Raw genomic sequence first — 15,482 nt, 5'->3', positions numbered from 1 at the left:
AAATTCCCCCCTACACCCAATAAAGGTGTGTGGGGAGGGTCCGGAAATTCTCAGAATTCCTGGGTGATTTTCCTGGGAAAGCCCCAGGGCCAGGATCCCTTTCTGCGGGAGTCACAGCCTCCAGAGGAGGAATGGGCTGTGGTGTTGGCCCTGGCGAGAGCCACCTGGAGGGACTGGCTCCCAGCACTCCCAGCTGAGATTGGCCTGTGAGCTCCTCCCTGCCTCTGGCCAGGGGACCCACTGGAGTCCAAAGGGCTCCAGGACCTCACCAAACACCACCCTCCTTTGGGTACTCATGGTGCTCTATTGAGGGTGAGCTTTGATCTCTGTGCCTGAGACGGCAGAGGCTGTGACTGGATTTGACTGGGAGAGGCCTGTGGGCTGACCAGAAACCCTCCTAGGGAGCAAGTACGGGGGCAGACTCCAAGGTGGGGGGTCACTCCAGGTCCCAAGCCACAGGTGAATGATGGACTGGCTGGACACCTCCAGAGGGCTGGCTATAAGAAGGGAATGGGCTCCTTTCCTGGCTTCCGGGGACCCCAGGCCCACGAGGGGACTGAGGCTCGGAGGTTCAGGGATCAGTCAGGGTTGAGCGGGGACTTGGGTGGGGCAAGTCGCCCCAGGGGCCCTAGTAGGCCTGGCCCGTTTCCACCGGCAGGAGTCCCAGCACCGCGGAGTGCTCCCCGAGCTTCATGCGACGCTGTGTGGAGAGGCTCACGTTTTTGGCCAGGTAATCAACAGCAGCTGGGGGGAAAGGAAAAGAAAGAAAGTCTTAGAAATTAAAGTTCTCTTTGCTATTCTTCTATCTGTCCTATAGCCATCAAACCATCCACCCACATATCCATCCATCCATTTATCCATACATCCATCATCCATTCACTTATCTGTACATCAGTGTGTTCATCCATCCATCTGTCCATCTCGTCCTAAAGCTCTTTCTTCTCACCTCTCTCCAATCATTCAGCAAATATTTACACCATCATCATCATTATCACAAAACCTCAGTTCTCTCACGGGTTCTGCAGGGGGAATCCAGAGGATAGCCACATTGTTAATTGACAGCTGATCCGTCTTTCTGTACATACCCCATGGAGCCCTGGTAGTAACGAAGGCAAGGTCTTTCTGTCTTCTCTGCACTCTGAACCCAGTTTATGGAGGAGGCAAAGCAAGACCCCTTCCTCAACACTCAAAGCAGCTTTTGCAGGTGGGCTGAGGGGCCCATGCAGAGAGGAACCAGGGCCTTGATATGTAGGAAGCTGAGACCTTCGGCTTTGTCAGTTTTGGTCACCCAGGGGAAAGAGATGAGAGTTTGAGGGTATATACTTGTGTGTGTGTGTGTGTGTGTGTGTGTAGAGTTGAAATAAGAATCTTGGTGAGGTAGCAATGGGCATGAACATGAATGTTCATACATGAGCAATACTTGCACAGCATGTGTGCACAGATATGGGTGAGTTGTGTACACCTGCATGAGTAGAATTGTGGGAATGCTTATGCATGTGCAGGTATAAGCCATGTACCTATGTCAGAGTACATGCGTGCACAGGTATGACCACTGGGCCAGCATGTGCACATGTTGTCTTGACTGTATTAATTGCACCTGCCTGAGGCTACAGCAAAAATCAGCCCTGACCAAATGATTTGACTGGCATGTGACCAAGGCCTCCTGAGGCACACAGATGCTACTTCTTAAGCCAGAGTCACAGCTGTGGCCGATCCAACCCCCTGGGATCTCTCAAATCCAGAGGCAAGAGGAAGATGGACAGTGTTGCACTAGGGATCACAAGGCTGCGCCCAACACCCACTTTGTCACCTGCCCACTGAGGGACCCTGTAACGCTCTACATGCCTCCCCGAAGCTGAGGGCTCCTGCCCAGGGTAGGTGGGTGGAGCCAGGAGGGCCAGAGGGCAAGGCCCAACAATTGAGCTACAGGAGGCCATATTGCCTTGGGGTTCAAATGATCTAGGTTCAAATCCTGTGCCTGCCAACTTTGAGTGTGTAATTTCGAGCATCCCATTTCGCTTAGCCAAGCCTCAGTTTCCTTGTCTGTAATATGGGGATAATAAGAGCGTCTAGGCTGAAGTGTTGTTGCGAGAATGAAAGTGGAAACTGTATATAAAGTGGTTAGTTAGCACTGTGCCTGGCACACAGCGAGCTCAGCAGACACAGGCCCCTGGCACTGGAATTTAATAATCAGGTGTGACCTTCGATGGGACAAGAAGGAATGGCGAATAGGGCAAAATGGAGTCCCAACTCCCTCCTGTTCACGTGGCACTGGGCAAACGCCATTCTAGACCCGTTTCCTGACCTAGCCAATTGAAAGAACAAGTTCTACCCTCCTCGAAGGCTGTTAAGAGGATCAAATAAGATAATGTGCTTTAAGGGGCTGGGCAGAGGGCTCAAGCCGTGGGCCCCTGGATTCCTCAAGAATGTGCAAATGCTCTGGCCTGAGTCACGGGATTGCCCCTGAGGTCACTCAGCCTTTCCACTCCCAGCTGGTCAGGCAGAGGTGGTGGCTGCCCACCTTGCCCTGCCTGGGTCAGCCCCTTACTCTGGGTGGGTGTGGGAGAACCTCCCCTCTGTAGCCTCAGGGAACGCTGTTACTCTGGCCACAGGGTCTCTGCTACTTGAAGCCAGTCTTGGCTGGGCTCCAGGGCCCACCCTATGCGGAGGAAGTCTAATTTTCAGAGTCACAATGGGAACAGGAGGAGGAGGAGCTAACCTTTACTGAGAGCTTGCTCCTGTCCTAAGCAGTTTACATGTGTTCTCTCACCACAACCCTCTGAGGCTGGTAGTATTACTGTTCCTGTTTCACAGATGAGGAAACTGAGGCTCTTCCCTGAGAGTTGGCATAATTTGGAAGATCATGTGACTCAGAAGTTGTGCAGCCAGGATTCAAACTTCGGCAGTCGGATGCCAGTTCCTAACCACCCCCATGACTTCACCCGGCTGCCTCCTATAGAATAACCCCAGGTATGTGCACAGCACTTTAGAGTGTATGAGGCACACCCCAGATCCTGCATCGGCCTCATTTTCCATCCCAGGAAATGTAAGAGACTTTTCAAGGGCGCATGGCCAAGTCCATTGATGTTTCTTGAGTCACCAAAGGCTCTGCCTACCCCTCCTTATTCCACGTCACAACAACCTCTGATGCCAACCTCTCCAGCTCTTCTTCTGGCTGGGGAGGGAAGGTCTGGCTTTGAATAACAGTGATGAGAACAGCAAAGTGAGACCTCTCACATATGAGCACCTACTATGTGCCAGGCGGATATGACCTCACTGAGTTCTTTCAACAGCCCCAGGCTTTAGGTACAGCTGTTTCCATTTTACAGAGGCGGAAACTGAGGCACTGAAAGATTTGCTGGCTCAGGGTCACGCAACAGACGTGAGATGGCAGAGCCTGAGTTTGTCCTGCTTCCACCTCTGATCACTCTGCCACCTCCTCTTTAGCTTCTCCCAGTTACCAGCCATGGCCAGCACAGAGTAGGAGCTTCACCAAGCCTTGCCAAGGTGAGCAAGGAGCCAAACTTTACTGACAACCTAGCCAACTTCAAAGGCACCCACAACCCCGCAGAGCTTGTCTCTCCCTGGGGACCAGCCTTGGGTTGGCGAGGGCAGGGCTGTGGCATTTCTCATTATGGCCTCTGTCAACGGCCTGCCCTGTCCCTCTGTCTCTCCAAGCCTCCCCTTCTTTGCCTCGCACCCACGCTGGGGCTCTAAACATCTCAAATTAGATTAATCGGGAGTTGGCAGGAGAGGCGGCTGTGATGCCAACCAGTAAACAAATCTCAGCCATCAGCATCTTGTCAGCCCATGGCCCCAGAGGAGGACCCTTCTAGACACAAATTCTTATTAGAGTTGTCAGATCTATTAAAATTCTTTTCACACTTCTGCGTTCTATCAGCCCCATCATTAGTATGGCCCTGGCCTCTGGGAACACCAGGGCCATATTAATCTGCTGTGTGCCCTGTCCCTGTCCCCCTACCACCTCCAGGGACAAGAGAGAAAGACAGATGGACAGACACCGGCCAGGGGCAGGAAAGGAAGGTATCCCTGGGAAGGTGCAAGCCCAGGGAGAGGAGGCACATCTGCTCTTTAAGACTCTGGCTTGTGTCTACATGCCATGCACACCTGAAGGGGAGATTCTCAGGGGCAGGGCAATAGGTGGGGTTGTGTGCACACAGATACAGCCTATGTGCCCTCGAGCAAACAGCCTCTCTTAGACCCATTTCCTCATCTGTCCACTGGGAATGCCTATACAGGACGGCCATGAGGATGGAACGTCAGGCCCACAGTAGATGCTCAATAAACAGTCATGTTTTTCTTTGTACACACAGATTTTTTGTATATTTATACCTCAAAGCCATGCCCATACACATATTCATGAAAACTCACACAGAAACTTATCTCTGCGTGTTTGTCTCTGTGCAGCGCAGGTGGGCGTGAAGTTGTGAATGTTAATCCACACACAGGTGGGTCTAGGTGTGTATCATTATTAGGCGTCTTACACGAGTTTGTGGTTTGGCCAAAGAGAACTGGGTCAAAGTTAGAAGACCTGGAGTCCCCTATTCACCTACCGTATGGCCTTAGGGAAGTTCCTAGCCTCTCTGAGTCTGAGCTTTTGTGTCTGTAACCTGAGGACAAATAACATCTACCTTGGGTGGGGTTTTTGAGAATCATATGAAATGAGGAACGTGCATTTCACTCAATGCCTAGTTGGCTAAAACTCATGCACAGGACAGATGTAAGCAGATGATAGGCTGGACCCGGGCATACATAGGCAGTTTGGGACACGTGAGTTTTGCTCGTGGACTGTGGGAGCCCAGTCATAGGTGGATTCCGTTGCCCATGAACATGGGGCAGGTCAGTGGGAACACAAGGCATCCCTCAGTGTCCCAGGATGTCAAAGGTGAGGGAGATGCTACAATGGAAACATTTTCAGAAGACTGAGTCTACCCCAGACCCCATTTCATAGATGGCAAAACTGAGGCTCAGAGAAGCAGGGCGCCTTGCCCACTCCCACCGTGCAAGAGGGGCAGACTCTTCCTCCGGCCCCTCCCAGCCTGACCCTGGAGCCTTTGTGGGGTGGGGTCTTGTGCTTGGATTCCCTCTGGGTTGGGCTGGAGAATGTGACCCAGGAGGGGCTCCCAGTCAGGAGGAGGAGCCAGGGCAGGAGGGGTGGAGCAGGAGGGGAGTGGGCGGAGGGAGAGGGGTTGGAGGATATGCTCAGGCCAGCTTCCAGGAGCAGAAGGGGAACAAACACTCCTTTCTCGCCTCCTGGGCCCTTTCCCTTTTGATCCCCCCCCTTCCTCGCCACCCCCGTGCTGACTCTGGGGTTAATTTTATTTCCGAGTTGGGCAGGCGCCCCTGGAGTCGGGCATGGGGGCTCCGGCTGTGACTAACGCCTGCCCCAGGCCGGGGCTCTAAACTCTTTATCAAGAGCATATGTGTCCCGCTCTGTGCCCGGGCACATGGGCTGGGGCAGGGGTCGCCCTTGGCTCCTCTGGAAACACACCCATGCCCATGTGTGCACCCTACTCTCAAACATACATGCATACGCTATATCCCCGCCACGCTTGCTCCCCATGCACACACATTCACACGCAGTTATACACACAGACAACAAGGCTGGATGCATAACTATACCCAGGAGCACAAAGCCGCACCTATGTAGACACTCACATATACATGAACCCATATTTACACACATCTACATGTCCACACGCATCCTTCCAATAGAGACACACTCAAGCACATGTATACACATGAAGTTACATATACTTGCACTCACACATATATCTACACACATTTATCATACATGCCCACATAATATGCATAGAACATGTCAAACCCACAGGCACATACAGACATGACCACATGTACACACCTCAATGTACATTTAAAAACACACACATGTATTATTGCCACACACGTGCATGACCAAAAGTGCACAGGTGTGTTCATGGCCCCATATGTATACCATGTGAGCACGGTATGCTCTTTTAAACTGACATGTATGTGAATAGCCATAGGCACTATGCCCACATGTACCACTTACATTCACACCCACATACACATACTCACCTATGCACAAGAATGTGTGAATACTTGTATGCTGGAATACTGACAAATATACACACATGAATTGTAACACATCCAAAACACATATTCACACTCATGCTTATACAGGTGTGCACATATATCATATTCAAACATGCACATACAGGAGGGAGCCATGAACACAGCTGGGCTGTGGAAGCCAGCACAGCTGGCCCTCATTTAGCCATGGAGGCCAAGGTCATATGAGGAGGAATGGGCTGGTGTGGGGAACAGGAAGCAGAGGTCAGTGAGGCCGGGCCAGGGCTGTCGCAAGGGTGGGGGTGCGTGTGAGGACATCCTTGGGCTGGGAGGTCTCACCCTCTCGCCACACGCCCTTCTGATTAGTTTGACACCAGCAGGTGAGGCCTTTGCCAGGAGATGGGGCAGGAGGAGCAGCCAGTGACCTCGGCAACCTGTGCCCTCTTGGCCTGCCCTGCTGCTGCCCCGTCCAGCAGCTGGAGGCTGGGGCTGGGCCCGCCTTTTGCAGCTTTTGGCCTGAGGATGTGCAGTCCCACCTCCAGGCAAAGTGCTGAGGGGATGACAAGTGGCTGGGCAAGTAAGACCAGCTCAAAACTTTGGGGTACCAAGGCTGAGGATGGGGGATAGGAGGGAGCTCAAAATACAACAGTCCCTCATGGCCGGGGAACAAAAAGGGGCAGAATCTCCAACACCAAACTCTTCCACACGGCAGCCGCCAGCCACGGCGGCTAGGAGCACCTGAAATGTGGCTGGCGCGACTGAGGAACCGCATTTTACATTTTGATTTAACTTTACCTAACTTAAATGTAAAAATTCAAATTTGGTTTAATTTAGTGGGTGGGAAACCTTTCAGTGTCTTTGGAACAACCTGGATATGTAAACCTACGACTTTCTCGGTTGTAAGTTTCATGAAATTTTAATGCAGATCAAGCAGTTCCAATGAGCACTCGTGTCTGAATGAAAATGGGATGATTTCAAAGGTGCGGAATGAAGAAAAGAATGTAAAACATCTCGTTAATAATTTTATATGGATTACATGTTGAAATGATCACCTTTTAAATAGAGTGGGTTAAATAAAATAAATTAGTGAAAATAATTTTGCTGTTACTTCTCATGTTTTAAAATACGGCTTCTTAGCCCTGGCCAGGTGGCTCAGCGAATTAAGAGTGTTGTCCTGTACACCAGAAGGTGGTGGGTTTGATTCCCCAGTCAGGTCAGGGCACATATGGGAAGGCAACCAACTGATGTTTCTCTCTCACATTGATGGTTATCTCTCTCCCTCTCTCTTTAATCAATAGACATATCCTTGGGTGAGGATTAAAAAAATAATAAAGTAAATAAAATAAACTACCATGTGGCTCCTTGGACATTTTAAATGACTCTTGCAGCTCATATTATACAGGGGTGGGAAAAACTAGATTCATGGTTGTGAGTAACATTCTTTTGCATTCATCAAGCTACTGTAATAATCATAACCTGCGTGACTTTTTCCATATGAACTGTAAACCTACTTTTGTCCATCCTGTATTTCTATGGGATGGCTTCTCTCTATGGCAACAGCAGCGTGAGTGCAGGGGCCCAGCTCAATATCATCTTAGAAGAGCTGTTCCTCCTTTCTGGACCTCAATTTCCTTGTCTGTGAAATGGGAACCCCCACCCCACCACCACCTTATAGCTCTTTATGAATACGCAGGGGCCGGGGCTCTGGGCACTCACTCTGGCCGTACTGGCCGTACTGGTAGCCAGCCACAGGGTCCACGCTGTAGCCGGTGGTGCTGTAGGTGGGTGGGCAGTAGGACTGGGAGGTGGGCAGGCTGTCCCCCGGCTTGATGGAGTCCGCCCGCTGGCTGCAGCTGGCCGAGATGGAGGGGGCCGAGTCCAGGCTGCCGTGCAGTGGGGAGATGGAGAAGTCGGCCTGCGGCTGTGGCGGCACCGCGCTGGGGTTGCTCAGAATGCTCATCACCTGTGGGGAGAGACCATCCGTGTCGGCCGGGCGGCAGGGGTCGGGCTTGACGGACCCGCAGATGCAAATGCGTGCTGGCCCTGCGGTATCAGGATCTTCAGTTGACCCGTTTGCTTGCCCTTGTGGGTAAGATGGTTAGTGGTTTCTCCTGGTTAGGTCCTGACCCATGGAGGCTTCCTCCGCTGAGGGCTCTGGGGGGAGGTGGGGCCTGTTCACCTCTGTAGCTCCAGGCCTGGCGGAATGAATGCCTGCCTAAGTGCACGCACGATCAAATGAACAAACTAGCTAATTATGTCTCTCTTATCAGATGGGGCACCTAGCGACAGTGAGGGTTGTTACAGAGGCAGTTCAGGGGGGCTGTGAGAGCACAGAGGAGGGCACCCCGTTGGCCAGGTGGCCCAGGAAGGCTTCTGGAGGGTTGGGAGGCAGATCTTTGTTCATCTGACCTGCAGGGCCCAGGGCCCTGGTAACCTTCTTTCTGGTAATGCCACCCCTGTGGGAGGGAGGCCACAGTGCCAGGAGGGGTCAGGTGTGCTGACAGTCTGCCAACGCCACGCTACAGAGTGCCGCTGCCACCCATGCTGGGCATGTGGCTGTGTCCTGATTTCTTAGCCCCCCACCACCACCTCCTGGGAGGCAGGGGGCTGTGGGCAGCTGCGCAACGACCATGTGGCTGACATCTTCTGAAAATGGTTGCCTTCTCACTTTTGACTTGTCCCTGCCATAGACACATAGACACCAGGGCATGGCCAGGATCGACATCCTCAGGCCAGGGACAGGCACAGAGTGCCTCCACTTCCCAGCTGTGCAGCCTCAGGGTGTCCCTTACCTTCCGGGACCACCCCATCCTGAGGGAAAGAGATGATGAAGGACCTCAGAGTGTGGCTGGAGGCTGAGAAGAGCGTGGAAAGGGCTCTGCACCCGGCCTGGCTCAAGGTAAGTGTTCGGGAATTGGCAGTCTCCGCTCCTCTAATCCTCTCCTTCCCCGCCTCCTTCCCTGCCTCCCTCTTAGCCACGACTCACTCGTGTGAGTCTCCTGATCCAGAGCCCTCCCAAGACATGTGGGACAGAGCTAGGAGGCCCATTTCTCAGATGACAAAACTGAGGCCCATGAAGGGCTGGGGCTTCTCCAGATCTCACAGCAGGTCCCATTGGCTGGACCCTGCTCGCTTGACTGGTTAATGCGAAGACTGACTCTCAAAGGTGAGTTTTAGGCATGTGACCCCTTTAGAAGTTCTTCCTCCAGGGACCAGCCCGTTTGTTTCCTGGGCAGCTACTGGCAGGGGTCCCTCCCCCATGACACTTCCGTCAATGCTCTCAACACACTCCCCTCAGCCCTGGGGATACTGCTTTTTTGTCCTTTACCACCACCCCCCCACATCTTCCCAGAGTCAGTCAAGCAAGACCTCCCCAAAAGAGGTGCTATCAAGATCCAAAGGAAGCAGCCAAGAGAAGATGTAGCAGCCAGCTTTCCAGGCAGAGGAATCAGCAAGTGCAAAGGCCCGGAGATAGGCACAGGCCCAGCAAGTTTCAAGAATAACAAGAAAGCCAGTGGTGTGAGCGAAAACCTGAGCGCTGCAAGGCCTCCCAGAATCCTTTGCCAGAGGGGCTTGCCTGGTGCCCAGTGGCTCAGGAGGCCTTGGACCCTGGACTGATACCAGATAGCTCCAAATCAGCTCAGGCCCAGGGAGCTCTTACTGTAATGGGATTTGTTCAATGGGATTTGCCCTGGAACATCAAATCAAATTCACATCTGGAGTAGGTGTGAATGGGGGAGGTACAGCATCTGCTTACTCTGTCCCAGAGTCCCTGGAGGCCTGTGCATCAAAGGGCTTCCATTTCATCCAACCCTGTGTCTGGGGACAGCAGCTTCCAAGCAAATGGGACAGGACCCAGCTGAAGAGAGGTGGGGGATAGAAGCAGTGACTCCTCAGGGAAACATACTATTATTACCCCTGCTCTACAGATAGGAGAGTGAAAAGGCACCCCTGAGATAACACAACCAGTAAGTGGCAGGGCTGGGATTTGAACCCGGGTCTGTCTCCCTGACTTCCAGCACATTCCTTCCCCACAGCAGGCACTGCTGGAGAGAATGAACAGAATAGAGAGAGAGGCTCCCAGCAACCCCACTGCACAGTGCCCAGCAGGCCTACATGACCCTCCTGGCCTCTGGTTGGCCCACAGACTCCCCGGAATCCCTTTTTGCCCCCTCAGAAGCAGAAAGCATTTGTCCACCGTTAGGGGCCTAGCCGAGGTCTGGAGCCTGCAAACTTTTGAACTTGAGGAAGTCCTGGTCTGGTGCGGTAATCCACCCCCCTCAAGAATGCTAAGGCCTCTCCCTGGTGGGTTTTACTTTTTTCCCTGTGACCTTGCTTTCACTAATGTATTACTTCTTGGTACGGTACCGTTACTAACTCAAAATCAATACCGACCTCCACATCTGTAAGGTTTTATCTGAAGGCAAATCTCCTGGCTGTCCGTCAGGCTGAGTGACAGCCATCCCTTCCTCCCCCCCAACCGACCATGGCCCCCCGCCCGCCCCCAGTCCCTTCCTCTCCCTCTGCTCTAAATCAGTCCCAGCCTCCACCAGACTAAATCAATAAGGGGCTGGTCTCAACCCCCCCCCCCCTTCCGCCGCTGGGGAGAGACTTGCAGGTTTTGGGGGGTGGGAGCTGAGGGAGCCCCGTGCCAGCCCCCCTTCCACATCCTCTGCTCACCGCCCCCTCCCCCGGGACTTGCTGGCGCTCCCCTACTTTAAAAGAAGGGGATGGGAGAAATGTAATTAATTCCCTCCATTCCTGAGCTGGCCCGCAGGGCCTGGGACGGAGGAGGCTGAGCTGTGAGATCTGTACCCTCTGTGATAACCGAACGTGGCTTTGGGAGCGAGGCTGCAATTAGAAGGGGTGATCACCATCATGGGGGCTCCGTGGCAGGGTTCAGGGTGGGTGAGCGGGGGCCTCAGCAGAAAGCAGAAGAGAGAGGGAGGGGCAGGGGCTGAGACGGATGAGGTCAGGACACTGGACCTGGAGATGAGACTGGGGCTTGAATAAGGCTAAGGACCCCCTGAGCCAGCAGGCAGGTCAGAAAGGCCCCCCCGCCCCACAATGCCAGAGGAGGACCAGACAGCCACTTCCCCAAGGACACCTGGGCACTCAGTGCTCTGTGGGGCTTCCCCGCAGCTCTGGGGACCAGAATGTCTGCATGAGCATCCATTCTCTGCTGCTGACTAGCTGTGACCCTGGGCAATTTATTTCTGAGCCTCAGTTTTCTCATCTGTATAATAGGGATGATAATCATTGTAGCAACCCATAAGGATTAAGTGAATAAATGCACATAGATGGTACCTGGCACACCACTGGTTGTCAGTAAATGCAAGCTCTCTCCCTCCTCTGCCACCTGTTTGAGAAGGGACGTGGCCCAAGAGAGAAACGATCGCTTGAGGACAGACTCAGGGGACTGGTCCCTGTTGGGGACCATGGTGTTTTCATCTTTTCTTCCCCATGGGGCCTGGCACACAGTGGGTGCTTTCTGAACAGAGAATCATTCTGCCTCCATGCAGAAGCTGTGGCCTGTGCTCCGGAAAGGCAGCCAGGTGTATGTCCCTTGGACAAGCCACACCCCCTCTAGCCTGAATGTGCTCATCTGTAGTGAGGGGATGGCATCAAAGGACATGGGTCCTGATGGTGAATCTGTGAAGTCTCCAGTCAATACCCAGTGAGGCCCAGAATTCCCACACCTACACAACACACACACTGCACAGGGCAGCCCACGCCGCACCTCCGTGGGGACACACAACTGAATCCAGGAGGGTGAGACCACTCAAAAATGCCTCTTGTCTGGATGGCCAAATAGCTTTTTATCAAAACTCCAATAAACCAGCATGAAAATCCTGCACAGGTACACATTACTTATCTTAAACTCATCAGCACATTTCATATGTGCACACACGTACATGTAAACACATAGGAAGACACACATGAGACCTGGGAGGCACCTTAGAGGAATTGCTGCATTTCACACATGGGGAAACTGAGGTTCAGAGAAGGGCAGTGACTTGCACTCGGGGAAAGTGTCACCACAAAATAATAATGGCAGATGAGCAGGTCCCCGGCTCACGGCTGCCACCCCTCCTCTCCCAGTCCCAGGCTTGGCTCCAGAAGGGCCTGCTGGCTGGGTGCACGGAGCATGATTATCTCCAGGCCTCACGTCCGATAGCAGCCCTGGCCCGTCCTCTGACTAATTCGTCCCCTTGGCTTCCACAGAGGTGAGAGGGGGCATGTTTGGCGGGCAGCCTGCAGAGAGGAGGCAAGGAAGGGCAGAGCTCCCCAGGAATGGAAAGCAACGTTTGTCTGGACTGAGTGACATATGTCTCTACTGGGCCAAGAACTGTCTCAGGCTGGGACAGCCCAGCTTATGACTTGCCCTAGTCCCTAAGGGTCTGGGGCCTGGAGTCCCTCTCTGGGAGAAGAGGGACGAGGCTGGGCTTCTAGGGGTTGTCCATTCAGTCACTGCTTCTTCACCTTGGCTGCCCAGTGGAATCACTTGAAGAGTCTTTCAAAATGCTGATGCCTGTAGTCAAGGAGCTAGTATAAATGACCCACGGACATGAACAACAGGGCGGGGACTGACTGTGAGAAAAGGAGGGGCGGGACAGAGGGGAGCAACAGGGGGAAGGGGACAACTGTAATAGAACAACTATCATAAATAAATAAATAGATAAATAAAAAGTATTCAAACTGATGAAAAGCAAGGACAAAAGAAAAAAAATGCCGATGCCCAGACGCCGCCCCTTAGAGATTCTGATTTGTCATTTGAAGGATCTGGGCCCCAGAATTTTCAAAGCCCGTTCCAATTTACTGTAATGTGCAGCCAAGTTTAAGTACCATGCTCTCCAGTGATCACCATTATTGCTACACACACACAGAATCCGACTGCACACCCGCACCCAGGCGGGCGAAGACACGCGCACACACCCCCATAGAATACACACAGACACTCCTACCAGAATGCACACAGCGTTACACAGACAGGCCAACACCAACACACAAAGAATGATGCACATGAAAACACCCCCCCGTGCGCACCGCTAGGCCACACGCCATCCACATGCTTCGCAGATGCACATGTGGGCCAAGCCCCACACACATCTGTGTGCGCTGCGGCCTCTCAGCGCCATCCTCACCAGTGCACCAAGGCAAGCCTCTGTGCCTGTATGCACCCTCCTCCAGCCCCTAATGGACACCCAGACACGCATCACACGAACACCCCCCTGCCCCTTCTGCTGCCTGGCCCCAGCTCCACGCTGGGATTAGTACGAGCGAGAAATCACCCACCCAGGCAGCCCACCGCCTCCGCTCCCCTTCTCCCCAGCTCAGTTCGGCTAAGAGGATCGGAGCGCTCTCCCCTCTCCCTGCCTCCTGTGGACAGCGGTAATGGGCTTCGGGTGCTGACTCTGAGCTTCCAAACAAGATTTCCTGCAGGTCTCCCTGTTCCCACCCCCTTTCCCGTCCGTCTCCCGGCTCCGGCCCTCTCCCTTCACCCCCTCCACATCCACGTCTCATACAGCCGCCTCCCACCCACCACCAGGAGAGCTGATGCCTAGGCATGGCCAGCAAACTCCCTTCTGCTCCCCAACCTCAGTCTCAGCCCCTAGACTCCTGTCCCTCCCTCATTTGTCACCACCCAGCTTCCAGGGAGGCTCTTCCCAGTCTGCCTGCTGTCCTCCCGCACAAGCACCAACACCTTCGTTTCCAGAGCACTTCCCTTGACGCCTTTATAACTACTCTCCAAAGCATGGTTAGCCCATTTTTTCAGATGAGGAAGCTGAGGCTTAAGGGCTCATCCAGAATTTCCTAGGGGGTATGTGGTAGCATCAGGGCAAGAATGCCTTGACCTCTGACTTCTAATCCAGTACTCCTGCCCAGGTTGTGGTCTTCATTGCTGCAGATGGCTCTGGGTTGTTCTTCACTCGTGTGTGTGTGTGTGTGTGTGTACTGTGTAGGTGCCTGTGGGAATATCATATATGTGAGAGATTAGAGTGTGTGTGTGCATATATGTGCATGTGAGTATTGCATATATATTCTATATATAAATTTTGTATGTGTGCCTGTGAGTCTGTGTGTGCATGTGTGTGAGTTCACATAGTATGTGGATGTTGTCTGTGTGCCCGTGTGTGGTTATCAAGTGTGAGTACTGCTTGCACATGTGTGTGTGAGTACTTCACATGTACTCACACATAGGCAGGTCTTGTTGGCCCCTGTAGTTGACGTGGCCAAGGGCCTGGGGCCCTCAGAAGCTCAGAGGGCACTTGGTAAGCACCTGGCCATTGACTGCCATCTCTGACCATGAGAGGACTCTGCACCCCACACTCTAGCAGGTATTCTCTTCCTCCCTTGTGGGAGTTCAACATGCTAGGCCCGAGAAGACTCATGAGACAGGCTGTGTGCGATTGAAGAGGAATTTCTGCAGAGAAAGGATTCAGCCAAGACTTTGGTAAGAACCTCCCAGCGTGCGGAGGGAGAGACTCTGAAAGGCTAAGCCAGAAAAGGCTGTGAAGTCATGGGTTTGGACCTCACCCAGAGAAAACTTTCAGCCCTACTGTGGCCCCGCCTTCTGCCCTGGGCACAGACAGACCCTGACCCTGGATCTAACCAGGAGCTGCCAGGGGCAGATTTGGTGTCCTAGTCCTAGCACATAGTAGGTGTCCAACAAACATCTGCTGAGTGAGTGAATGCCTGAGTGAATGAATGAATGAATCTATCTGTTTATCCCCAGCACAGGGCCTGGCACCGTTTCTTGAATGGAAGGGTAATGGAGAGTCTTGTGGCATACTCGCAACCAGCCCTCAACTCAGTTAATTTCAGAGCCCCCTCCCCACCCCCAGGGTCCCTGGAGACTTTAGCTAAAGACTATTTGTAAGTGAGAAGCTGGACAAAGTGACTTCCCACTCGTTATCCCAGAAGCTACAGACTCTCTCTCTCTCTCCCTCTCTCACACACACACACTTTCAATGTTTGGTCTACAAGATGTCAATCTCCAAAAATCTGGAAACACATAGAAATATCTGGAAACACGTAGAAATATCTGGAAACACTGAAGGGAGCCTGAATTTGGCCCCCTCCCCTTCCTGGGAGGATCCTGGGTTGGCCCAAGCCTGAAGGTGTCCGTGCCAGGACAGGTCAGAGGGCTCCCGGCCCCCGGCGGGTACCGGAGCTGGCGGGGCGCCGTGGGACTCAGAGACCATCCCTGATGGCGTGATAATGGCGGGCGCGGGATTAGTGCGACTCTGCTCAGAGCAGCAGCGGGGCTGGAGAAGGAAGGGGCCGATCGCTGGGAAAGATATGACTATTTAAAGATAATGATTGCATAAATTTAATTAGCACACTTTCACGCGGCAAATGGCCGTTTTGTAATTAATGTATTTGGCCTTACTAAGCATGAAAGA

At 53.0% G+C, this 15,482-nt stretch overlaps 1 protein-coding gene across 3 annotated transcripts in view; it reads right to left on the bottom strand.

Annotated features, from left to right (window-relative positions):
* Positions 1-578: 578 nt before the first annotated feature.
* PAX7 (paired box 7) overlaps positions 579-15,482 on the bottom strand; it is a 95,206-nt gene continuing 80,302 nt past the window's right edge. For all 3 annotated transcript variants that reach the window (XM_090271466.1, XM_090271468.1, XM_090271467.1), the window contains 2 exons: positions 7,792-8,038; positions 579-744 (listed from right to left, as the gene is read on the bottom strand). In XM_090271466.1, coding sequence (XP_090127592.1) covers positions 629-744; positions 7,792-8,038 — 363 coding nt within the window. In that variant the 3' untranslated portion in view covers positions 579-628. The remainder of the gene's footprint in view (positions 745-7,791; positions 8,039-15,482) is intronic.

The sequence above is a fragment of the Furipterus horrens genome, unplaced genomic scaffold (assembly GCF_987537825.1).
Source record: "Furipterus horrens unplaced genomic scaffold, mFurHor1.1.pri manual_scaffold_3, whole genome shotgun sequence".
Lineage (NCBI taxonomy): Eukaryota > Metazoa > Chordata > Mammalia > Chiroptera > Furipteridae > Furipterus > Furipterus horrens.
This window is presented reverse-complemented; position numbering and strand designations above follow the sequence as displayed.